Source organism: Haliotis asinina, chromosome 9 (genome assembly GCF_037392515.1).
Source record: "Haliotis asinina isolate JCU_RB_2024 chromosome 9, JCU_Hal_asi_v2, whole genome shotgun sequence".
NCBI lineage: Eukaryota > Metazoa > Mollusca > Gastropoda > Lepetellida > Haliotidae > Haliotis > Haliotis asinina.
This window is the reverse complement of record NC_090288.1, coordinates 16,955,497-16,983,471: the sequence shown is the minus strand read 5'-3', so window position 1 is coordinate 16,983,471 and position 27,975 is coordinate 16,955,497. Positions and strand designations below refer to the sequence as shown.

General features: G+C 37.5%; 1 protein-coding gene across 1 annotated transcript; it reads left to right on the top strand.

Annotated features, from left to right (window-relative positions):
- Positions 1-349: 349 nt before the first annotated feature.
- LOC137296763 (gelsolin-like protein 2) lies at positions 350-25,710 on the top strand. The gene is made up of 14 exons (XM_067828609.1): positions 350-460; positions 11,674-11,695; positions 12,091-12,171; positions 13,305-13,378; positions 14,054-14,128; positions 15,942-16,013; positions 16,185-16,312; positions 16,717-16,825; positions 17,291-17,401; positions 18,589-18,675; positions 19,571-19,653; positions 20,828-20,906; positions 21,891-21,986; positions 22,496-25,710. Exons 2-14 carry the CDS (start codon positions 11,689-11,691, stop codon positions 22,589-22,591), a joined length of 1,098 nt encoding a protein of 365 aa, XP_067684710.1. The 5' UTR covers positions 350-460; positions 11,674-11,688; the 3' UTR covers positions 22,592-25,710.
- The last annotated feature ends 2,265 nt before the right edge of the window (positions 25,711-27,975 follow it).

The following is a 27,975-nucleotide window of genomic DNA, read 5'->3' as shown; positions in this document are numbered from 1 at the left end:
CGTCACGCTCTATCCGGAGACCCGGGTTCGATTCCCCCATGGGTACAATGTGTGAAGCCCATTTCTGAAAACGGCGCAAAACCATACTCATTGATTCACCCACTCACTCCATTTCATTGCTCACCATCAACATTCCTACTTAACAGCTGCAAAGGAATCTGTATCGTGTAAGTTGCTATACATTACGTTTGTTCACTATTGAAGAAAGAGCAACATAATGTTTAAGCAAACGGTTGAATTACTTGTGATATCATAAAACCAATCGTTATAAATATATTCAAACTTCGCGCCACATGTCAATTTCGCCACATTTACATACCACGTGATCCACAAAAGCAGGAAGTATTTCGACATCGGCGCAAGCGTCCCGAGAAGATCGTGAAACAGTACAGCGTTCACTTGGGTGGTTATACTTCCTTGTTACGTCGACACCTACAGGCGCGCTACAACCTTCTGTTCTGTAAGTAGCAGTGCAAACTGTAATTGACACGTTTACTCTGTAGTTGTAAAATGGAGGCTTATGTTTACATAATATGTTATTTTTGACAATCCGGCTTCTGAAGCTCTCGACATTATAATTATAAAGCCACGCTCGGCCCATTTGTGTGTGACTGTGGGACTGTGTCAGGCTCTGGTAATAATTGACAATTAAGTTCACTCTCCGTGAAGTGCCTGCCGAGTTAAAATGTCAAGAACTTAAGCTGTTATTCTCTACGCTACATTACTAAATTATTACATTTATTTTTAAACATACTGATTTTCACGATTATTGCTTTTTATTCATTGTAATCTTTGTCCTACGGGTATGTATGCGTTCCATAGTATTTTCACTGTCCTCTGAAAATTTAATGAGCTTTCTTGAAGCTCAATTTTTGTTTAATTCTGTATGTTTTTTTTTATAATCAGTATTCATAAGAAAATGTCAGCTTATGGGTTAGTGGTGGATTATGTAAGTTTGCTGATCACTTTTCAGCATTGTTTAGGCTATGTAACTCATAAAAGATCTGCAACACATATCATCCTCACCTCTTAATGCTAACCCTGTAAGTCAATCCAGGAAATGTGTTCTGCCGTCTCGTCCACAGTACATGTCAGATGAAGTCTAGTACTATATTTACTCAGGATTTATGCGTTTGATGTGTCAAAAGCTTGTTGAAGGCCGTTCCACAAAACCTGTTCTACTTCATGTTGATTATGACTAACAGGAAGAACAATGTCAATTAAGCTTAATTTTTTGTACTGTTTCCTGTTTTGGGGACAGTTTTTCAGCAGGTAGACTCGTAGTTAAAGTGGTTGTTCATGCTGAGACCTGGTTCAATTCCCTCTTGGATTTAATGTGTGAGGCCCATTTCTGCTTTGATGTTGTTGGAATATTGGTAAAAGCAGGATTATACATGTACTTATATTGCGAATTGGTTTATACACTAGTCTGTATTGTCCTGAAGGAAGGGACATAATCCTTTAGAATTCACAGATTCAGAGGCATTTACCTAGAAAAAAATTATTAGTTGAAAATCGATTATCATTGTAACTTGTTTGACCCCAAAATTTGATTTTGACTCCCCAAATAACTTTGGAGAGTCGTCCTGACCCTCAAATATTAATGTCTAGGCGGAACACTGCTTATTCTCACATTAATTGAATATGTAGCTAAAACCAGCGTAAAACTAAGCTCACTCACTTGTAGCCCTCTCCTAAGATATCATTCTTCCTTCCAGGACCCCTTCCTAACCCCCTCCTGACCCCCTATCCTTATACCCTCCTCCCCTTCTCAATCCTCCATCCCTGCCATATCCTGTTGACAGTCTTTGTCTGAAGACTGGGTCATGGAGACCCAGTACAGCAGCTACATTGTATCAGTGAGACATCCATACATAATTGCCATTGTTCAATTAATGCTGCACAAGCAAGTACAGCCCTATACATTATCATGCACATAGCTTTGTTACGACTACGCTGATCTCGAGCACCGCTGCTAATAACAATATAAGTCAGTACATCATATTACAGCTTGGGTTGTGACCAAGTTAGCAAATGCTTTTTCTTTCTTATTGCCAAGGGGCATTGTTTAAACGTGAAAGCTATATTGTTAGAATTGGTTTCTCTTTGCATTTTAAGGATAATTTCAGCAACATTGTTTTTTTATCAGCACATTGCACAACAATGATTAAAGAGCAACATTTTACTTCCTGAGGATAGATTGTATATATAGCTGTTGACTAATGCTGACTGCTCATGAACTGTGAGTGGTATGAGTATCAGGAAGCTGCTAGTAACAGACAAGGCAGACACAGTGACACAAAGTATGACTAAATGCTTGATCAGTATCATGATTGTATACCTTGAAAAGGAAGTGTTTTGAAAATTGAAAAGGTAAGCTGCTTTGCAAGTGTATAATGGTGTAAATTTGTGTAAACCATGAAAAATGATCCAAAAGCTATGTTAGTGTCCAGTTGAACAATACAGATTTATCTCTACAGCCAACATTGTTTGGGGGCAGCTAATTATTTATGTCACTTTTTTATGCTTTGGGGGAAAAGCTTTGTTTTTCACTGGAATGATTGTGAAAGTAATATTCACAGTTGATTGGTAATGTTGAACCTGAACTAACTCTGAAATTCCAGACCAGGTATCACTGAACAAAATAAATATGTGACTTCTATAGAAGAAATGTCATCTTGACCAAATAAATGGAAATGTATAGTACAGAAAATATATAATGACTGTGTCAGATACAATAACTTGTTGCAGTGAATATCATTCTCTGTCCTGGAACATAACACATTTTATTTTATATTTGTGATAACTGAATGCAAATTTCTGCATTATATTTAAACCTTATGTATTATGAGTACACTGTTGATTGGTATACTTATATATCGAGTACTGTATAGATTGGTATACTTATATATCGAGTACTGTATAGATTGGTATACTTATATATCGAGTACTGTATAGATTGGTATACTTATATATCGAGTACTGTATAGATTGGTATACTTATATATCGAGTACTGTATAGATTGGTATACTTATATATCGAGTACTGTATAGATTGGTATACTTATATATCGAGTACTGTATAGATTGGTATACTTATATATCGAGTACTGTATAGATTGGTATACTTATATATCGAGTACTGTATAGATTGCTTTACTTGAATACAAGAATGCCTGGTTCATTAGATGAATACTCTATAGACTGATACACATATATGGTAAGCACACTATTGACGTTGCATATGTAAGGTAAGGACTCAATGTATTGGTACACATGGTTAACGAATACACAATAGATTGGTACACATAGATGATGAGTACACAATAGATTGGTACACATAGATGATTAGTACACAATAGATTGGTACACATAGATGATTAGTACACAATAGATTGGTACACATAGATGATGAGTACACAAAAGATTAGTATGGATAGATGATGAGTATGAATTAGATTGGTACACATAGATGATGATAGATGATGAGTACACACTAGATGAAACCAAAGAATGTTCAAGGTTAAGATGAACAAGTGGCATGGCTTGTAATCTAGAATGGCAGGCCAGTGTTATCTGAAGCTGGCAGACTTGGATTACAGAGTTGCCAGTGTTTATAGAACATGATAAACATGTTAGAGGATGGAAGCTACCACTATGGTTTCCTGAAGAAACTCTTCATAACAGGAAAGAGAACGCAGTTCAATCAGGGCGTTCAGTGTGAACAAGATAGTCCTCATTTAACAAAGAAATGTAAACTAAGTCCCATCTGGTGTCTGAAATGGGTTAGCATAGGTGCAGGAGACATTTGTATGTTGCAAGAATGCGTCTTTGGGAGAAGTGAATGGATTAATGCTTTTTGGCAGTGTTTAATGTGTGTGAATGATGTTTCCTTCAGTGGTAGTGTCTGGAAGAGGCGGATTGGTTTTATGTCAACCACACATAAAAGTTGAGGATGGACCCTAATATTTTTCACTGAAAGCCCCATGGGATTAGGAAAAGTATGTCTGTTTTAACCAACCAACAGCGTGCCTATCACATCATACAGAAATATTACCCTCATGGAAAATTGTCTTCATTCAGTTTTGTTTTAACACACAAAATCCCATTCAGCTAATATGGCTGGGATGTTATCAGTAGTTTGTCTGGCTTTGTATGTGTTATGAGTGGTTTTTCAGTGTGACCTTCATCTTATCTGGAAGCCATGTTATCAGTCACACTAGTCACTTTCAGAGGCAATGATGAATCAGTGCTTTAGCTGATATCCGGTAGTTGGCCATAAGTGAGTCATCATTAGTGAAATTCCCATAGTAAGTCGAAGGTTAACCTTCATTTTAACTAAGAATAATTTTCTTAAGACTCTGGTTCGAATCCACTTCTGGTGTCTTCTGCCATGATATTGCTGGAATATTGCTAAAAATGACATAAAACTCACTCACACAACAACTGAAGGGTAGATGTCAGTATTACAGAACTGCCCAATCAATACCCCATTACGAAATGTTTTTAACCTGATTTATTATCAGTAGGTTAATTTGCGCCTTATCTAGGTAAAGAAATAGTTTGGGCTGGAAACTGTTTTGATTGATGATGTGATTAAGCAGTGCACATGGAACATTGCTGGTTGAGGGCAATCTGACCTGTACTACAAAGTGTTTATTGTGCTTTCAGGAGGAATATTCTCAGTTGCTAAACAGACTGTTGTAATTCACTGCATCTGCGTATCTATGAACGAGTAAAAAAGACTATTTTGACACCAGTGTTATATCGACTGAAAGCATTAACAGATGTTTTAGTGCAGATATTGATGCACATTGTACTAGCTGACATTTCACTGTGCAGCGCCTGACGTTTCTGATAATGTTGCTCAACAGTAGACACGATTGCAACACTTTAAAGTTTTACTGACCATAAATTTTTGTATTTTGAGCTGATTTTGCACAATAATTACACAAGATAATGACATTTATTCTGATATGTTAGTGGGAATTCATTTTTATAAAATCAGAAAATTATTGAAGTTGTAATTTAAACTGTGAAACCAGGAGGAACATGTATGTATAGTTTATCATTTTCATGTTTTAGAAACATCCTGGCTTTAATGGTTTGATATGGTTTCCCCCTGCTGTTGAAATGTATACCGGAGAGTGATAAAAAGAAAATGCTGTAACCCTTACACACCCCAGGCCAGCTTGATATTTATTACAAAAATGTTTCCTCACATGGGTACAATGTGTGAAGCCCATTTCTAGTGTCCCTCTGCTGTGACATTGCTGGAATATTGCTAAAAGCGATGTAAAACTACTCACTATGTATGACAGTATGAGATTAGATATAAAGGACTGTGGATGGCTTAATATGAAGTTTGGTTGTTTTGTCTTTAGAATTAAAAACTTTTGTTTCTCGTCTAAATATTGGAGTATGCATTAAACACCTATACTACTATGGTCACGTCTTTCTTTACTGCTGCTTGCACAACAAAGGGTAACAGCACTTGTCGAAGTAATTTTAAATCAGTACCTCTTTTGTAGTACTAAATATTGAAAAACAATATTTATCTGCTCTTGAGACCAGATTTCTCTTATCACTTACACATTGTGCCTGTATACCTACAGAGAGCACCTGTTTGGATATCCCTGGTTTTGTAACAAATCACTTGTGATATCTCTCAGAACAGTAGAACCAGCCTGAGAGTACAATAGCCAATGGTAGTCCAGGAGACAGAGTGCCAGGAATTCCTTGTCCTAATTGTGTTTGACCAGGCAGTAAATGGTAATTACTCTCAACTGAAAACACTGAGTCTGTCTGTGGCAGGCTAGAGGATTGGCGCTATATTGGCAGGTCAGAATCTAGACTAATACTTAGTCTCTGAATATATATAATTTTGGTTGCAACAAATGATCCCATTTAAACTGAAAAGGAGCCCCAATGAGTTTGGAGATAGAGACTTGCTTCATTTAGGGTTTTAGTATTGCAGGGAGGGCAAGGCAGTTGGGAAAATATTTTAGTGTGGTTCAGGCACTCAAAGTGAGACAAACTAGTGAAGATTGTGCCATGTTTGAGATGTCAGAGCAGTCCTGCTTTATGTATTTGTTGCTGACATTTTCATCTAGAAATTGGTGTCTTAAAATGTAAACTGCAGTCTGAATGTGTGCAGCATGAACAAGAGGTGCCAGGAAGTACGTTTATTTATTGATAGGATTGATATTTCTGGTTCCTTTATTGTTTTCAGTGGCTTGAAACTCAACATACCAGTTTTCTAATTCAGATCAATGTGTCATTGTGGTGCTGTTCAAAGTGTTACCAAGTCATTATATTATAAATTGTGAGTTTTTGAAAAGAATTCTACAGTGTAAAGTTGCTTTTAGTTACGGTTTAGCTTACAGGTTTTTAAAAAATATGTACAGTTTAATCATGTTAATATTTTATTCCAGTTTTGTTGTTGAAATATGATGTCATTCATGCTGACATCCATTGTTATACACATCTGTATTTTGCCTCACAGTCCCAGAAACAAATCATTCATTTCCTTGCAGCCTTTACTGGAATGGAAAACCCGAAAGTGTAGATTTTCCAAAAGTTGAGGTTCTGGATCTCTGTCACTGAACTCCTTCAGTTTAAATGGCGTTTTTTTTGTGTCTATCAAAACAGTATTTTCAGATTCAGTCTTAGTCCAACACTTAAACAAGAAGTAATAATGATGTAACAGGTTCCACATTACAATGCCATAAGGTATTTTAGCTAAAATCAAGATGGTCGTGTCACAGTAGTTAATCAGACCCATATTGCTCCACCTGCATGGCTGATGTGGATTTAATATCAATGTAGTTAATGTGTTATCTCCCTTAGAGCTCATCTGGATTTCCTGTGATATTCTCTTCCAGATAAGGTAAAAATATTTCAAGTTCATGTGCAAATATTATAGCCACTTCTTACTAGTGTTGGGAATTGGATGATATCTCACAAGTGATGACTGCTTCTTTGCAGACAAACAGTCATAAAAAAAATTGGATAGCGTCAGTTTTCAGATTTTTCTATCCAGGTTGTAATTGCAGATATGTATATCATGATGCATCTTGCTACTTTAAAGTAATGAGTAATATGTCATAAACATGAACTTCCTGGTGTCCCTACAACATTCTGTGTATAAAATACTCAGTACATGTATAGCCAATAGAATTAAAAAAACTTTGAATACACTAATTCATGAAACTCAGACAGGGATTATCCCTGGAAGATGTATTAGTTAGAACATTAGACTGTTATATGATATTATGTTTTAAGCAAAATTACAGGGTAAAAAGGGACTGTTGTTACTTATTGACTTTGAAAAAGCCTTTGACACTGTCTCTAAAGAATTTATAATTCTAACAATAGGAAAGTTTGGCTTTGGACCCAATATGGAAAAATGGATCAAAATATTAATCAATAATCCTACATCTTGTGTTATACAAAATGGTCATTTATCTCAGTTTTTTCACAATGAAAGGGGCTGTAGACAAGGCGACCCAGTCTCTCCCTACATATTCCTTTTAGTGGCAGAAATTTTAGGAATAATGATCTGTAACAACAGCGCAATAAACGGAATGACGTTGAATAATACTGAACATAAAATTGGACAATATGCAGATGATACTGAATTATTTCTTGATGGATGTGAAGAAAGCTTAAGCATAGCAATTGACACCCTAAGTAATTTCTACAAAATGTCTGGTTCAAGAATAAATGTAGAGAAGACTAAAGCAATATGGATAGGTTCAATGGCAGGTAGTAACATGATGTTATGTCAGGATCTTAAGCTTGATTGGCACAGTGGGGATTTTGATGTACTAGGAATAAAGCTTAATCCTAACTTGAATAACCTTTGGGTAATTATTACAAGAAAAAGAATAGAAATTATTTATAGAACTCTAAGGAATTGGAGGAAAAGAAATTTGACATTAATAGGGCAAATAACGGTTGTTAAAACTTCAGCACTCTCATCATTGGTGCATATGTTCACTTCACTCCCAAATCCTCCAAAGGAATTCATTGATAAATTAGATGATATATTTTATAAATTCATCTGGAAAGATAAGCAAACAACACTTATTAGAAAATATGAAGAAGGGGGACTCTGAATGGTTAATGTAGAGGTATTCACAAACTCATTAAAACTGTCAGTTTTGAATAAATATCTCCAAAATAAAAACACTAGCCCTAGTACCATTCCATTCAAGGATGTATTTCTGCTTGGAGGCAACATTAAAAATTATGTGAAAATAATTAATCCCTATTGGAAAGGTGTGTTGGCAGCATGGGGAATACTTTATAGAACACATAAAACTGATTTTACAGATATTAATCAAATCTTATCTGAACCCCTTTGGTTCAACCATCAATTCCAAAATTGTAATTTTATTTTAAGACATTGGTATTTTAAGGGTATTCACTCTATAAGAGACTTGTGTAATGATCAACGTATTTTGTCATTTAATGAACTTAATAAAACTTACAAAATCAAAGGCACAGTTCTTGATTACTACCAAGTTCTTTCAAATATGCCAAGAAAATGGAAAGATACTATTAGAAATAATCTATTGATTGTTCATAATCACTATCTCAGAACGTCACTGATATGTTTACTTTCAGCACTGAAGAGGTCAAGATATTTCTATGATAAGCTTATAAGTACTGAAAATTTCCCTTCTACATGTGAAAAATGGCAACAACTCTTTGACACTGTAATCCCATGGGAACACATTTTTAAAGATTATAGGAGATGCACAAAAGATACTAAATTGATTGACTTTCAATTTAAATTTATTCATAATATTATATACACAAAAAAGAATTAGTTGATGACCTTTGCTCTTTTTGTAACTTAGTGTCTGAAAATTTGATACATATTTATTGGGAATGTGAATGTGTGAAAACATTCTGGTTGAAACTGAAAGAATATATTGACAATAAAACAACAGAAAAATTTACCCTGACAAAATGGTGTCTTAATTGGTGGAAATAATACTGACTTAATGAACCATATACTTCTTGCTGGTAAAAAATACATTCATGTATCAAGTATTAAGAACACCAAGTTATCACTGGATGCATTTCTAAAAATACTGGGTGATATTTTCAAAACTGAAAAGTTTATTGCTATTAAGAATAATAAAATGTTACAATTTGACAGAAAATGGTCACCACTGCTGCCATATATCCAGTATGTATAATTTCTATCCATATGAACGTTTGTCTTATTGTGTACTTGTGCTGTTGCATCATGTATTTGTGTAACTGTCTACTGAGTTGAATGAATAAAAATAATAAAAAAAACAAAACAAACTTCCTGGTGTCTTCAAGAAACATTCAGTCATGACTTCTCAGTTAATGAAGTGAAGTTTCTAAGAAATAAACAGATTTGCAGGTCCTGACAACTTTGAAGATTTGTTCCTTCGTCAAGTGTTTGAAACACTTAAACAGTAGGTCCAAAATCGTTTGTATTCAATTATGAGAAAATCAGATCGATTGCTTGGTTGTTTGGTCATTGTGACCAATCTTTGATTATTTCAATCAGTTGGAATGGCATTACTTGTTACAATCTGTTATAGATTTGGGCAAGGTTTGCTGATATGAGTCACTGAATGTTGAGATGAGTGTCTAGGGCTGATGTTCAGGTCTTGAACTGATATGGGAATCTCTTGCTGATGTTCTGGTCTTGAACTGATGAATGTCTTGGGCTGATGTTTTTGTCTTAAACTGATGTGGGGGTTTCTCGCTGATGGTTTGGTCTTAAACTGATGTTGGGGTCTTGAACTGATGTTCAGGTTTTGGACTGATGTAGGGGTCTCTTGTTGATGTTCTGGTGTTGTTTGACTGATGTGGGGGTCACATGCTTTTATATGAGTCACATGATGTTAAGTTTCTTTTAAGGGGTCTTGGGATGATGTCATCTCAGGGTGACATGGGCTCTTGTGGTTTGTATATGATAAGTGCCATATTATAGCCTCACAACATTAAACATGGTTAGCATGTTGACTGTAGATAGCCGCAAACATAAAAGAAATGACTTAGCATTACACTTGACACCACAATGATAGATGACCTCGATGTTTCATGCACTTAGTGGATATGTCTAAGTGATGATTTCCTTTTTCATTCAGCATGCCTTCACTTCATTCTGCTCTTAGGATGTTGACGGGTTCCAAATGTGTCAAGATGATTAGGTTTTTTTTAATGTGATTAGTTTATTTTGTATGATAATCAGGAAAGATTTAAAAAATTCTGATTACCTTCTTTCTCCAACTGGCATCACTTATAGGTGTTGGACGTGGTTGTTTAACTTACGTTTAAGGCAACATTTGCTTGTCATACAGTGTGACACTGTGGATCAGTTTGAGATGCTCGGTGATTTGTCATAGTGCCCAATTGTTCACATGACTAGTCACTGGTTCATCTGGTTCAGACTCTGTTCCTGCGTTCAGGAGGTGGGGTAGCCAGGTGGTAAATGTGTTAAATTTAAATGTTAAATTCCATACATGATTACGTGGCCATTTCTGGTGTCCCCATCATGATGTTTCTGGAATGCTGTGAAAAACAGCATAAAACCAAACCCACTCTGTTCTTTATTGCTGGCATCATATACGCCTTGCTTTTTCCAGCATTAGCAACAAACAACATTATAAGGAGCATTCTGTCAAAGAATACTCATCATATAAACCAGATTCTTGCTCTTTACACTTTGAAATGGCTCACATGTCTGTCTTGGGCACAGTCATAGAACTTACTTGAACAAGATGAAATTCTTTAGGTTCACTTTTTCTGTCAGTTATGATAAAAATATGTAACAGAATTGAAGCATATATTAACTGATTGAGAAGTAATGCTACAAGTCAATTAGGATTACCATCCTTGGATTTTTTACTTGTCCTCAATAGATTTTAGTTGTCTCTGGCCATGAAACTAGCATGGTTTACAAATGGTCTTGATAGACCATGGTAGCCCACAGCAGACCTACCTACCTGGTATATTTTGGCGTATTTTGTACGATTTTTTTATCATTAAATACAACTATACGCCCACATATCAGATTGTACATCAATTGAGTCACAATTCATCTAAAATTAGTTTCATTCTACACTGTTGTTCAACCTCTGTGTATTAAGCATCAATGAGAACGTCATTGTCTGTTCTTCCAATATTGTTTATCAATGCCATCAACATACATAACCGAGTCCTACCAATATATTCTGACTTCTTATAAATGCCAACAGCATGTCTGACCAAACCATTAACAACCACCTTCGATCAGAAGTTTATAGAGAAATACACTTCCATCCTCAGAATAAGTAGTCAACTAAAGGAGCCAAGTATGTGTATTGTACATATTGCCTTACAGACAATATTCGGGAGACATGCTGGGAAGAGCCAGATCATATTCCTAATAGATTTTACACTTTTACACATCAAAATACACTTTTAAGCCACTGTGAATACACTTTGATGGCAAGTGGGGTAGGCAGGTTTGCCACAGTGTTTTCTGAACATGTTCTGGAATGTCACTTCCATCATCAGCGTGGGTCAGTGGTTTCAGACATTGTATTGTATTCATCTCTGAATTAGTGTGAATCTGAATCTGTGTGTTCAGTCTTTTGATGGATTCTGTTCTCAAAATCATTAATTTTTCCATTGCAGACATAAAGAATCACAATGTCAGGTAAGTCATGTAACAAACTGTCATATTTGCAGTTTTAAAATCGCTAAAATATAAACACATTACAGTCAAATTGTAAGCAAAATACTGTTTCATTAATACATTTATCAGTTTAGGTTGAGGAAAAACATTGATTGATTCAATCTTTTTGAAATCAACTTTTACACCTCACCTCACCTCACCTCACCTCACCTCACCTCACCTCACCTCACCTCACTCACTCACTCATGTTTGAGGTCTGTACCTATACCTTCAGACATTAAGAGAGATTAAGAAAATGCAGATTCGTTTGCTCTCAAAAAGAGCGTAAAACCATACTACATACTACCAACTACTCCCTCTCTCACTCATTCACTCACTCACTCACTCACTCACTCACTCACACTTGTTATGTTCAGGTTTGATCAAGGCAAAGAAGTATGACTGGAAGGACACCAACTTGGCTCTGTTTGGATCTGACCTGGAGAAGAATGTCAAGAGTAAGTAATCCTGCGGGGAAACAAAGTGCTCATAGGCAGAGTACAGAAGTTACATGGGTTCAATTATTATTTTAAGTTTCCAGGGTTCAAAACTTAAATGTCTTGCTTGGGGATATGTAGAAGACTGAAGACCTGTTTTGAATTATTTCTGGACTGACAGAAGGATAATATTGAAGATTATTATTATTTGTAATATTTTACATACAGGTAAAACATTTGATGAATTTATTGAAGGTTGTATTGTGATAAGATAAACAGGTTATTTCATGCAATTGTTCGTTCATTTCTTTGAGTTTTTTTTAGTTTTGCTCCTAATAATGTAAACAATTTTTAAGTATTTGTTTGTCATGTTGAACTCCTGGGTTCTAGGGATGAAGATTTTATGGATATCAGCTTCTTTATTATGAGAACACAACATTCCGGAGTTAATGCTTACGCCTTCATCAGGTGAATGAGAATGGGGTACAGAGCTATATTTATATGTACAGGTAAAACAATAACAAAGTAACAAGTGGAATGAATTAACAAAAGCTGGAAGCCAGTATAAACAAGCACTGATAGGAAGCCGACAGTTATGATAACAATGATGGAAGCCAATGGTATGTTTACATAACACAGATAGGGGATAAGGACCACGTACATGATTGGGGATAAGGATGGAAGCCAATGGTGATACATTACATATGACTGAATGATGTTTACAAAACACATGATTGGGGATTAAGGATGATGTACATGATTTACATGAGGGTTGATGAACATGATTACATGAGGGTTGATGATGTACAAACACAAGTAGATAGGGATGTACATGGGTAGATTTGCTAATGAATTACATAGATAGAATGTACACAGATAAGATTAATTTATCAATAAGTCCCAGGCACTTTGTAGGTACACTCCTTGGTCACGGTTTATTGTGTTGTGTTCTCATAATAAAGAACTTGATATCCATAAAATCTTCATCCCTATGTATTTCACTTCTAAATGCCCTTCAAAGACCCTGGGTTCTATTTCCCACGTGGGTACACTGTTTTAAGTCCATTTCCAGTGTCCCCTGCTGTGATACTGCAGGAGTATTGCATCAAGTGGAGTAGACACCAACTCAGTGGCATGGTTTATCTGTGTTCCAGAGGAATCTGCAGAGGCAGAGGCAGCATGGCAAGGGTGTGGCAAGTCTGTAGGCTTGAAGATATGGAGGATTGTGGTAAGCAGTCATAACACAATGAAGCTGGTCACACTTGTATGCAGAACATGACATGGTTTCCTTGCTTTTTATATGTAGGAAATATGTATCAGGGATTGAAATTTGTGTAACTCATAAAAATGTTTATGTCCTGCGGAATTTAGCCATAGATGAAGGCGGTGAAATGCAATTATATATTTTAAAGTCCCAAAAGTCATATTCACCTATTTGAATATGATGATATTAAAGTAGCCTCAACGTTTCATGAAAAACATAAAGTGTTGGGTAGAAGTCAGTCATGTCTGATGTCTGTATGATAAAGATACTGTATGGACACCTACAGCACCATTTGATGATGAGAGGAATGGCCAGAGCGTGATTCATCCTTTGAAACTGGACACTCTGGTATCTGGCTGATTCATGAATTGAGCGCTGGCTGACCAGAGCTATGTGACCTTGTGTATCTGGTCAGCCAAGGCATGAACATTTGGCCAAGCTATCAGACATGTCCCAGATAGCTGTTATTGATCATGGTCATCTTACCATGAATGATATGTGATGGAATCTCTTCATGAATATTCTTTACCCAGATAACAATTTGCAGGTATGAATTACCTGTTTTAGTATTTTTCACATGTCAATTTGTCGTTCAATCAGCAAAAGTAATGATTTTTATATCTTTTGTATTCTTTGTAGAAGTTTGAAGTGAAGAGCTGGCCTGAGGCTGACTATGGCAAGTTTTACGATGGAGATTCATACATTATCTTGAATGTAAGTTCTACAGTTTGTTCAGATTACAGTAAGGGCAGTGGGGTAGCCCAGTGGTTATAGCATCTGCTTATCAAACCGAAGACCCAGGTTTAAGTCCTCACATGGGCACAATTTGTGAAGCCCATTTCTTGTGTCTCCTGCTATGATATGGCTGGAATATTGCTAGAAGCAGCATAATGTCATATTCACTCACCCACTCGCTCTCTCAGCTTCATTACTTTGGATGTCTCTGTTAGTGCTCAGCATAGATTTTATTGCTTGTAAACATCCAAGAAATTAATCCAGATTGTTGATTTCTTGCAGCTGTAAAGATCAATTAGGCATTGTCATATTTCATGGTAGAAAGTCAGTCAAATGTAGATTTATTTCAAATCAAGACTATATAGAATACATCTTCAAATAATGTTTACTCTGTCATGATTGTTACCTTATTGTCTTTTTATATGATAAAATTCTGTATACCATATGCAACAGCAGCAAATTTTGCATTACGATTAGCTAATAAGACACATTGAATTCTTCCGCCTCAATTATGCTTACATAATTAAGTTCAGCACAGAAGTCCAAAGGTACAACACGGGGGCTTTGATGGCAACACAATATCACACAAGCTTTACAAAATGTATTGGTTCGAAAATGTTTGTCTAGTACCTGTCAGTCCTAATAATGGCCAGTGCTGTACTACAATGGTTGAAAATTATGTGGAGTACTCCTTGGAAATACCATTTTCATAATTTGTTTCAGTTTTAAAGTTATTTCAAAAGCAGTTGCATTTAAATTCTGTTTTTGTTCAAATAGTGATAATCAATTATTTTTATCCCCCAGGCACGTCCGTCCCCCGTCCATCCGTCCGTAATCATTTTGTTTCCGAAGCATACCTCAGAAACCGTTCAATATTTTTAGACCAAACTTGATCGATATAGTAATCTCAGCCTATAGTTATGCCTTTTGCTATTTACAGATTTTTGGCATGTATATTTTTTTTGTTTTTCCATGGAACATTTTGGTGTTAGTCTTAATTTGAGGTGGGCTTCGTTTCCGGAGCAGAACTCAAAAACCATTCAATATTTTTCTGCAAAACTTGGTAGATATATCAATCTGAACCTATAGTGGTGCCTTTTGGTAAATACAGGTTTTTGTGATTTATTATTTTCTTGGTTTCCATGGAAATGTTTCAGACATAGTCTGAAAAGTGAGAGGTGTGTTTCGTTTCCAGAGCAGAACTCCAAACCGTTCAATATTTTTCTGCAAAACTTGGAAGATATATCAGTCAAAACCTGAAGTGGTGCCTGTTGCTATGTTATTTATGAAACTGATTACATTCTATGAACTGATGGAATTGTTCATTAATCATATCTCATGCTCTCAACATCTGGATTATCTGACCCTGACCTTGAATCCCGATGGGTTTCCACAAGATTCCTGGAATGTTTGTACTTGACAAAACTTGGCTAACCCATTCAACTACCTTGATTTCCACATGGGAGTTTTGGTATCTGACTCTGATGGTGTGGATTCAAACCCTGCATGGAACTCAACCCAACGAAAGTACTAAAATCTGTAATTGGAAAGAAAGTGTAATCCAAAGAATGAGATATGTTACATTTAACCATTTTCTAAATGTCATTGTGTAATCAAAATATAACTCTCACGAAAAGGAGATTTGAATGTTTTTGATGTTGGTAAGAATATTTGTTCACAATAAGACATGCACAGGGACTGTATCTAAAGGATAGGAATGACTTCAGTCTAGGGAAAGTTTCAAATTAGACTATAACAGTTTTATTAAAGGGAGATAACTCTTTCCACACAGACGTACAAGGAGGCTGACTCCGAGGAGCTGCTGTATGATGTCCACTTTTGGATCGGCCAACACAGCACTCAGGTATAGATATCTTCTGTCAGGCCTGCTGTCAGTGTGACATCCTGTGGTAATTCATTACATGCAAGTATGTTTTGTAACATTTATTTGGTACTGTGAATTACGTCTCTGACCTGCACATGCTTATATAAATGCCTTTAAACATTGAAAATAAGAATAGTATATGGTAAACAGGATGAGTATGGTACCGCTGCCTACAAGACTGTGGAGTTGGACACGTTTCTGAACGATGCCCCAATCCAGCACAGGGAAGTACAGGGTCATGAGTCAAGTCTCTTCAAGAGCTACTTCAAGACCATCACGTGAGTCACACAGTTCTCTAGGAATCCATGGCTGTTTATGAAATGTAGTAATTGTATTTATTATATGGTGTTGCAACAGTTTCTTATTATGTCTACTAAAGATTAGACTTTACTTCCAAATGTTTTGCTCCTGTACTTGCCTGGGCAGCTGAGAGGATACTGAGTGATGACATCTATGTAAAGATGTCATGCACCAAGAGATGTTATTCACTGAGTAGTCTCATGCCCAGATATATGTCATGCACCAAGTGATGTCATGCTCAGTAGATGTGATTCACTGAGTGATGTCATGGATTAATAATGTCATGTTTCAATACCACACTGGATAAGAGAACACAACAGAACACAACAGAAGCAGGTTTACATGTGCTATCTGTCTAATGATGTTTCTCAATTATGCTCAGTGTGATGCGAGGTGGTGCCGAGACAGGATTCCGGCATGTGAAGCCAGAGGAATACACACCGCGTCTCCTCCATTTCTCAGGCACCAGACGCAATGTGGAGGTCAGGGAGGTAAGTCTGGCAGTATTTACGAAACAGTGATGTGACCAAGCAAATGTGATGGGGAGATAACTGTGTGATTACTTGTAGGCAAATATGAGGGAGATAACTCTGTTTACATTTCAGGGAGGTCAAATTCTGGATAAAATGTGTTTATTATGTGACAGTTTCCTCATCTCTGGTGTGGGTGGTGGTGGGGTAGGCTATAGGTTTATGTATTTGTTGTTACAATGTGTGTACATTGGTTTTCTTGTGCTGTGATATTACTGTAATACTGATAACAGCAGCGTAAAACCAAACTCACTCGCTTGCTCATGTCTCATGATGATGAAACAATGTGTAATGTAGGCATGTTTACAATGTTTTGGGCAATTATTTTTTAGAAAATATCTTTTTCACTAAGTAACTGATTCATTCTTCTGTGTGTTGGTACACAATTTAAGTATTTTACCAGTATTATTGTCTCATCTTGTGCAGGTTCCCTTGTGCAAGTCAAGGGTGAATTCAGATGACGTGTTCATCCTTGATCTTGGAACTAAGATTTTCCAATTCAATGGCAGTAAGAGCAGCAAGGATGAAAGATTCAAGGTAACAGTGTGGGGCATCTCTGTATTAACACCTCTCTTACTTACAATTATATCGTCAGTGTTGATTAATCATGGACACATCATTACAAGTGTGCCATATTTTTACAGTGCATTCATGCAGTTCCATGTTTGCTGAAGATAAAAAATAACAAAATTTTATGTAGTGAACTTGATTAGAATTGGCCACCCATGCTGGACAAGTATTACTTTGTCTCTGTATGTCACATTGTATGACAGGTGATGTCGTCAGTGCTGTGATTAATATCTTCCTACTGCCATTCAGTGTTAATTAAATGTCATCACCGTATGTACACTGTGAGACCCATGTTGACCAAAAACCTCTCCATATGGGGAAACCCCCACTTAAAGGAAACCCACCCACATTTGAGACACATCAGTACATGAGGCTCACCAATACCGTACACACTGTATATGAGACCCACCCACACCTTCAGTGCATGAGAACCCCTCACACCCAAGACTCGCCAGTATATGAGATCCACCCACACCTGAGATTATCCAGTACATGAGACTCACCCTCATTTGAGACTCTACAGTGCATGACACTCGCCCACACCCAAGACTCTCCAGTGCATGAGACTCCTGCACACTCGAGACTCACCAGTATGTGAGACTCACCAGTTCTGTACACCCAGTACATGAGACTCCTCCACACTTGAGACTCACCAGTTCTGTACACACAGTACATGAGACTCCTGCACACTCGAGACTCGCCAGTGTATGAGACTCACCAGTTCTGTACACACAGTACATGAGACCCACCCACACCCGAGACCCACAGTACATGAGAACTCCACACACCCTAGACTCAGCAGTACCATACACCCAGTACATATGACTTATCCACACCTTACATTCACCTGTACATGAGACCCACCCACACCCGAGACCCACAGTACATGAGAACTCCACACACCCTAGACCCAGCAGTACCATACACCCAGTACATATGACTTACCCACACCTTAGATTCACCTGTACATGAGACCCACCCACACCCGAGACCCACAGTACATGAGAACTCCACACACCCTAGACTCAGCAGTACCATACACCCAGTACATATGACTTACCACACCTTACATTCACCTGTACATGAGACCCTGTTTCTTAGTCTCACCACTTTATAAGACCCCAGCTTCATAAGATCCATGTTTCCTTGTTTAGGCAATGCAGTTCTGTCAGGAGCTGGAATCAGAGAGGAATGGTCGTGCTAAGGCTGAAGTCATCGAGGATGAGTCCACAGACCAGTCGGTGAGTCTTTAGGTTAATAAGACTCCATATTTTTAGCACAGCTTCTATACAGTCAGAGTGTACATAAAGTCACTTTCGCTTTTTAAATTTTCCAACTGATTATACTTGGCAACACAAATGATGCAGAGGCACCCTGAAAGAGGTAGAAGGAGTTCTTGCATATTTTGTAAAAGTTTCAGACCTGTCAATTTGTCACTATGATTTCCCACTGTACAAACCTTTGCAGCTGTGACCGCTATCTTTGTTGACACTGGGAAGCTCGGTAGTAACGGCAGCTTAGCTGATTGAGCCAGACGAGGGAGGTAATAAAATTAAGAGCAGTAGATGCATCCAGGGTATCTAGGAACATATACCCTGGAAGTGTTGAGAATGATCTCACTGGAGCTTCTTTTCAGTCTCACATTTTATGTATTCTGATACTGAACATTAGTCTAGATGGTACTCAGAGATATGGAGTGACATTTATGCCACAATCATAATATTTTAGATGTGTAATTTTTCATGACATATCATCTGACGTGTGGAGTCCAGGTAAGATGTGGGCGGTGGAATAGCTTAAAACATTTGCTTGACATGCAGAATAACCAAGTTTGATTTCCCACATGGTAACAATATGTGCAGCCCATTGCTGGTGTCTCCTGAGATATTGTCAGACTATTGCTGAAAGCGGCGTAAAACCGAACTCACTCACTCTAGGTAAGATGTGTGATAAGCATCATGTTTGAAGCACAATAGTGGAAATGAGATGGTTTGACCGTGACTTTTCATGGGTTTGTCTGACCAAGAGCCAAATATTCAGCCATGTCATGCTTGAAAATTGTTGACTGTTGTTGTTCATTCACTCACTGTTTTATGCTCATCCTCAGTATATATGTTGTTGTATGTTCCGATGCAGCATGAGTTCTACAAGGCTCTGACTGGTGAGGATGATACTGATGGACCATACACTGCAGCAGATCCTTCCAAGGAACTTTATAGGTTCGTAGTAGACTGCTTGTTCTTCTAAGATGCATGGACCTGTGAAAGTACACCTAGAATTGATCTTCAGTAACCCATGTTTGTCACAAGAGGCAACTAACAGGTTTGGGATATGGTGTTCAGGTTCGCTGACTGGTTTGACAGTTGCCAGTTGTGCAGATTGATGCTCACTCTGTTGAACACTGGATTGTGTGGCCCAGACTCGATTATCTGCAAATCTATAGCTGAAATATTGCGGAGTGTGATGTGAAACTAAACTAACTCACTCACTCACTCACTCACTCACTCACTCACTCAAAGATTCAAAGTCTTATGCGGGTTTGTAATAGACATTCACTGATTTATAGACAATTACTGAATCCTAGTAGACTCCACAGGTTCCACACAGTAATATTTACAGCTTCGTAGTATTGTCTTAGTACAACTCTCAGTTGTGTCCCTTTCCAGGACAGAGTGTTTAACTAGATAGAGAAATCTGACAACAGTTTGAACTTTTCAATGACATCTTGTCAGCAGAGATGGGGTCCAAGTAATCCTATCATGAATCAACGTAGGTATTGTATTTGGTCATGATAGATGTCCCAAACTGGCAGTACTGACATTCCTCTCCCTTGGGATCTGCTTAGTAGTTGGTCATTCACTACCAGTTACCTCATTCATAGGGCAGTTACTGTGTACCATTTATTGTGTACCTTGGTAGGATACTACTGGAATAATGATAAAAGTGGCATAAAACTAAAGTCACTCACTCACTATTGTGTGTGGTCCTAATTTCACTATTTACACATTTTTGATACATCTGTAAACAGACTTTATGAAATTCCCCACACATGCTCAATATCAGGGGCCCATTGTTGGTGAAAATTGCTAAGATATTGATGAACGAATTCTAAAACTTCACTCTCTATCTTCATCACAAAATTCCTCAATGGCAACTTTATAGTCAAAGTCCATGCTTTATTGAAAAAGCAAAGATCTTTTGATTAAATGACTGCTACCATTGCTGTAGAGATGTAGACAATGACATACGTTGGTTTTTAAGATGGGCATTCTATGATGACGAGAAGTAATTGCAATGAGCTGTGCTAGTGTCATTTGATTTAAGCCCTGTATTTTAGAGGGTACACCACACCCCTAGCTGCAAGATCATGCTACATTCATTACTGTTTTGCAGATTGTCTGATGCTAGTGGCACCATCCAGTTCAAGCTGGAGAAGAAAGGAGACATCAGTAAGTCTGATCTGGACAGCAAGGTAAGCAGACAAGGTTTGATTTCGAAAGACATCTCTACACCTGCTATCAGGTCCCATCCATTCTCTATTTTATGTGTTCCAAACTTTCATTTTCTTAAAAATCTGCTTGAGACAATGATACCATTTAGAGAAGTGTCTAACATATACTGACCAGCAAAAAAAATGGAATTTCGAAAAAAATGAACTGTCATAAGAAGTAATGTATTCATGTTTATGTCCCCTATACAAAAACGTGACAAAAGGACAGAGTTGCATCTGTTTTGCTGGTCAGTATTCCACTCAGTTGGGTAGCTTACAGGTGAAAGTGTTTGTCAAAGTCATACCAAAGACTCAGGTTTGATTCCCACAATGGGTCCAATGTGACTCGCTCACCCAATACACATTTGACACGTGTATATAGTGAAAACTTGTTGCAATTTATTTTAGCTGGAATGTCCATTTAAATGTTGCAAATAGGATGAAAACAACTTATGGTTTTTAGAATTGCAGCATATCTGAATTTTCCAAGAGAGTATGGTATATACTAAATAGTGTACCAAATCATGGTATACCAGCATACCTGTAGTATACTATAACACCTCTGATACATATGTTTATAATGCTTTACTTTTTTTTCAATCTTAACATGTGTGTTTTGGGCACAAGCTCAGTTTAGATTTTGAATTGATATATCTATTCATACTGCCCTGTGAACATCTTAGCGGTGGTGATGTAGCCTTGTGGTTTAGTCGTTCACTCGGCGTACTGAGGACCGAGGTTCGATTCCCTATTTGGGTAGGATGTGTCAAGAGAATTTCTGTTGTCCCCCACCATGATATTGCTGGAATATTGCTAAAAGTGACGTAACACCAAACTTGCTCACTGCCTCATTTACATGTAGCAAATTTGAATTACATATTCCAACACAGATGGGCCAAAGAGAATTCATTTTATGTAATTTTGTTTGTAACTTAAGAAAAAGCTACTGTTTTCTTTTATCATTAGGATGTTTTTATTCTGGACACAAAAGTGGACCTGTTTGTGTGGATTGGTCAGGACACGTCACAAAATGAGAAGAAGAGGGCTGTGGAGTTTGCTCATGTGAGTCTGTTGTTTGGAGTTTCTTATACTGCACAGCATGAAACAGTTCAAAATATCTTGTATTACATTGTTCTGACTACGTTTTACATTGGGTACACAATAGTCCTGTTACAACTGAATTGTGTATATTTGGTGAATCAAATGGAATTCACTACGCTTCCATGGTGTAGTGGTTAAGGTGTCTGTCTGGAGAGCGGAAAGGCATGAGTTCAACCAGTGGCAGTGTTGGACCAAAAGAAGTCCAAATATGGTACTTCTTGGTCCCTGCCTGGTGCTCGTCATTATTGACTACATCAGCGTGGACTGATCAGCTTGGTGTCAGTGTATTTCATGCTTAACTGTGGCATGGTATCTCTGTAAGCTTACCCATACAGGTCCGGGGTAGAATAGGGCTTCAGCAAACTGTGCTTTCCGTAAAAGGTGACCATGTTTGTCTGAAGATTTGACTAACGGGACATAGCTTACTCCTTCATGTTCTATTTGAGGACGGCTAAGACTCTCTTTTTCAGAACTATCTCAAGTCCACTGACCATCCTTTCATCTCTGTGACTGCCATTCGTGAAAGTCAGACATCGGCTAGTTTCAACACCGCAATTGCTGCCTGAGCGACATGTGGTAGACTCCCCGTCACCTGACCTGAGGCTTGACATCAGTCACGTGACCATAGACGATCTTCCACAAGCACTGTTTGTTTTGATATACATGTCTAGACAGTGTTTCTTTCTAAAAGGAAAATATACTTAAGAAATACTGTGCAGTTGTGCCGGAAAATGAGAGGTTATTGAAATATGATGAACAGATTGCCAGCAGAACAAATTCAATGTAATTAAATCCTTTGCACTGAATGGTGTATGCCATGGGTGGTATATTCTCTTATATCAAGGAGAGATCAGGATTTCAATTTTCACACAGACTTATTTGTATTAATAATATTTCGGTTATATTTAGTTTGTTTGTCTGTTAGTCTTGACTCGGAAGATTTATTATTTTATGTTCTGTGAAATATTATTTCTTGAAAGAAATTAAAGATTTACTGTGTTTACACCTACAGATAAGGTTAGTAACATGACCAAGAGTTATGCCCCTTGGCTTCCAGATTGTCTGCTTGTTCAGGTTACACAACACCAAGTGTTTTCCCATACACCTCTATAGTAACCTTATGTTTTTTAAAACATATCCCAGGCTTTCAACAGCCATTCCATGTACAGATGGTTAAAGTCAGTCCTTTAAACTACAATGAAACACAACTTCTGGCCAATTCATCTGGCCCATTTTCCAAGCACAGGAAGCAGAACACATCAACACCAGTTTCGCACCAAGCGTTAGCTGCTTAAAAATATCCTTACACTTATAAGCCTAAGTAATTGTGATACTTACAATTTTAATCAGTTTTAATAACTGGATGCAAGTGCTTTTCGAAAACATAAACATCTAGATACTATTTCATCCAATCACAGATGTCACAAGTCAGTCTCTTCACATATGATGCCTGCTCAGGGAGTATGTGATTCTAATGTAGTGTAGTGGAACCTTAATCAAGTTTGCTGTGGTCATCAGCCCTGGTTTAATATACCTCTGCCACAGATGGTGGGACTGAAATTGTGCTGATTCGTTTGACTTGCACTAATATATCACACCTTGAAATATTTTAAGTCAGTTAAACAGTATTTTATTCACTCATATGGTCAAATGTCTGCACTTGTGTTCCTTAAGTATATTCAAATGGATTTTTTAATTGTTTTTCTTTTCTCACAATCTAGGACTTCAGCTATGTTGATATATTTAACTTTTTTAAATGTATAAATATAGAATCTACAGGTATTTCTGTCCATCTTTGTCTGCCATTATCTTGCTTTAGAGTTAGTAGAATTATCATGTGATGCAATTTGTTTATTGTGTTCCATAAGTAAACAAGATGAACAATCAATTTGTAATTACAGCAAAGATCTAAAAGAGTAAGAAATGTCACATATATGTGGAAATCAAATGTAATTCTATTCTATATCAGATCTTTGTGAATAAAAAAAGAATCTTCAGATTGTTGGGATGAATAATGGTAAAGTCGTTCACTTAACTTTCAGGGCACAACAGTTTTTTTTCTTTGGTTATTGAGCAGAAAGGCAATTTAAGCAGACCTAGTTTCATATTTATTCAAACCACGATAGCTGTCTTATTCAACAGGATCATCTTGATGTGCAAAGAGCTAAAATTAGAACTAGATTTTTTACCAGTCACAACCATAACATTTTGATTCCTTTTAAAGAGAAATCCTGTCCTTAATTGTTTTTAAATGAACCACATGCTGATGGGAAACATAATCAAATTATTGTGGTCATCGTGACGGTAATATATTTGTCAATAGTTTTGGCTTGGTTATTTGAAATAAATGGACAAGATATGATACTGTACATGTCTTGCTACTGTATCAACACAAGTTGCACCCATCATGATATTTCCACACAACTGATGATATCTTGAAGTCACACTAGCCACTGTTGATTGTCTCCCAGTCTTCCTCCAGCACAGGGTACTGTTTATAAGATAAGCATTAAAACCATTCCCTTCATTTGGCCTAAACTGGCCAACATTACGTATGCCATGACAGTATTTTATGTAAAATTAAAAATTATAATAAAAATTTCCAACCTCTCTACCATTTTAGGGATAAAATTGAAAGAATATTGTAGAAATATTAATTTTTGAATCTATTTGTTTAAATAATAACATTCAGTTGTTCGCATATTTAATTAACTGCTGATGAATGCATATTGTTGAACATTTATTTGACATTTATTCAGGTAAGCCATTTTGTGCCTTTTCCAAATTGCACTTTTTGCAAAATGATTATTCAAGTTGCCTGTTATTGGTTTATTGTTATGTTAAATTTGATTTGTTTGATGTATATTCTAAATAAAACATTACTCTAGTCCAACCAAGTAAGCTCAAAGTTTGTACCATTCCATGCTTTGGTAAACACCAGTAAAAGAGTGATATTTTTAACATCTTTACCAAAATATTAGGATGCTGCCTGTCTCCAAATCTGAATTACTGATTGTGTTTTTGAATGTGAATTCTTTAATTCTTACCTAATTGCGCAAACGTTTATGTCACAATACATCATTCCATAAATCGCAACAATTTTGTCAATCAAAATGGAGACATTGTCAATGTTTATTAAATTGGATATTTCTGCCTGTTGCAGCTGATACACATCTCAGGTGTTAAACGAAACCAAATATGGTAGTATTGGAAATTAAACCCCAAACAAACTGATTTTTTACTATTTTTTTCTCAATTTTAATGAACATTTACTCAGAAGATTGTAGATGTGTGCTGTTTTAGACATTTTGTCTGTACATCATTTCACCTTCATTCATTTTGTCTCAGATTTTACAGATTTGATTTATGTATTGACATGTACGCTTGATAGAATAAATACAAAGATGCATTGCTCATTTGTTACTTGGAAATACATTAATGAAATTTAACTGAATTAAATTCTTAGTTTGAAATTGAACTGTGTGTTTAATAGGCGTTTGTGCGGGAGATTGTCTTCCTTGAGACATGGAATGAAGCCTCGATTTGTTGAACAAAAACACATGTACAGCTCATGACTGAAATACTAAAGGTATTTATGGTGAAATGCATTTGTGTACGAAAGCAAACCCAGACATAGGCTACACTGTATTTCTTACAAATAAAACTACTTGTCAATTATCAACAATGATTTGTTTTGTTCTTTCTTGTTATGTTCAGTCACCAACAGAATGAATGAGTCTGTCTGACAGTGGTCAGAAGTGTTCATCAGTTTTGGGCAGTCTGTCAAAACAACATGGGCACCATCTGCTTGGTGACCAGGAGCAATTTGAACAAACTCACTTGGCTAAGGTTTGACCACATGATATGACTCGGGAGTCTCACAGCCAATACAATATGAGCGTCTTTCACCAGACCATTGGATGCCCAGGACGTGTGGTCTGGTACTAAATAAAGATTTGAATGTCCAGACAATTCTTGACCGATGTTTTACCAGATCATGATCCCTGGCCCAGCACATCATGCCACGGTCATTTCATCTTAGCCATAAAAATCAAGAAAATTCAAGACGTTTTCTTGTCAGTGATACTTTCATAGCAGTGCTAAGTATTAACTAGCGATGTCAATGTGAGTGATTTTATTGAGAACAGCAATTAGTTTCAGATTACTGTGTAGTGAAAGACCAACGTAATGCAGACCTTTACGACAGGTTTCCTACACAAGCTGACACTGACCAATCAGAGACGATCTGGGTTAGAATGTTGGTCTTCAGGAACCTTTCATGATGCGTGCCGTATGAGATGACTACAATGGGATCGGGTGATCAGGTTCTCAAACGTGCTTGATATGTCATCGTATGTGTGTGGCGTAGATCAATCGTCATGTTGTACGTCACTGTATTGGCTGGTCTAGACTCAGTTATTTAGAGAGTGTTGCCATACATCTGGAATTTTGTCTTTGAATGTCATTTAGAAGTGAAAATACATAAGAATGAAGATTTTTATGGATATCAACTTCTTTATGAGAGAACACAACGTTTCGGAGTTAATGCTTACTCCTTCATCAGGTGATTGAGAAAGGGATACAGAGGTGTATTTATATGTACAGGTAAAACAATAACAAAGTAACAAGTGGAATGAGTTAACGAAAGCTAGTATAAACAAGCACTGATGGGAAGCCGATAGTTAAGATAACAATGATGGAAGCCAATGGTAATGCATTACAGTTGATTGGATATGTTTACATAACATGATTGGGGATAAGGATGGAAGCCAATGGTGATACATTACGCATGATAGGATGATGTACATAACACACGATAGGGGGTGAGCATGTTTACATGAGGGTTGGTGATGTACAAACACAAGTATGTACTCGGGTAGATAGGCTATACATGAATTACATAGATAGAATGTACACAGGTAGATGAGATTAATTTATCAATAAGTCCCAGGCACTTGGTAGGTACACTCCTTGGTCGCGGTTGATGGCTGGTTTCTGTCTCCGGATCTCGATGGCCTCTTGCAGTTTCCTTTGGCACCAGTTGTTGTTGGTAGATAGTATCCTAGTGTCCTCCCATCGAATTGAGTGTTCAGGGTTCTTGAGAATGTGTTCAGAGATGGCCGATTTCTGGTCGAGTTTCCTGACTGAGGTCTGATGTTCCTTCATTCTGGTGTTGATTGGTCTCAGCGTTTCTCCAATGTATAGGTCGCCACAGTTGCAAGGGATCTGGTAGATGCATCCTCTCGGGTTAGGGTGTTCACAGCTGGGTCCTTTACCGTTGGCTTTTAGGTAGGTCTTGATGGTCTTGCCACTGGAGAAGGTGACATCGATGCTGGCTTTGGTCTTGATGAGGCGTGATATTTGATGACTGATGGGGCCAAGGTAGGGTATGGTTACTCTGATGGGTGATGGAGAAGGTTTGGGGCGGGGTTCTCGGTCCTTAAGGGTCTTGTTGATGGTGGCTGTGACGAGCTGGGGAGGGTAACCGTTGAGTGTGGTGAATGTCTTTCTGAGGTGGTCCAGTTCATTGTTTAGGGCATCGGGGTGGCAGAGGGCTTTGGCACGTCTGGTAAGGGTGGCGATGATAGCTTGCTTGATCTGAGGGTGGTGGCAGGAGTTGTAGTGGATGTACTGGTCGGTGTGCGTCGGCTTGCGGTAAACTGAGGTTCTAAGTCCATCGTCTGTGGTGTGGAGGGATACATCAAGGAAGGGCAGGTGTTGGTTGGTCTCAGTCTCCATAGTGAACTTGATTCTTGGATGTTGGTCGTTGAGGTGGTTGAGGAGCTCATTGGGGTCGTTGTCATACGTCTGGTAAGGGTGGCCAGCATCGATGTCACCTTCTCCAGTGGCAAGACCATCAAGACCTACCTAAAAGCCAACGGTAAAGGACCCAGCTGTGAACACCCTAACCCGAGAGGATGCATCTACCAGATCCCTTGCAACTGTGGCG

What these genes read in the sequence shown, in the direction of transcription:
- LOC137296763 (XM_067828609.1), top strand. An exon ending in TCGGCCAACACAGCACTCAG is followed by an intron (nt 16,014 to 16,184) that starts GTATAGATATCT and finishes TATGGTAAACAG; the next exon opens with GATGAGTATGGTACCGCTGC. An exon ending in AGTCTGATCTGGACAGCAAG is followed by an intron (nt 20,907 to 21,890) that starts GTAAGCAGACAA and finishes TTTTATCATTAG; the next exon opens with GATGTTTTTATTCTGGACAC.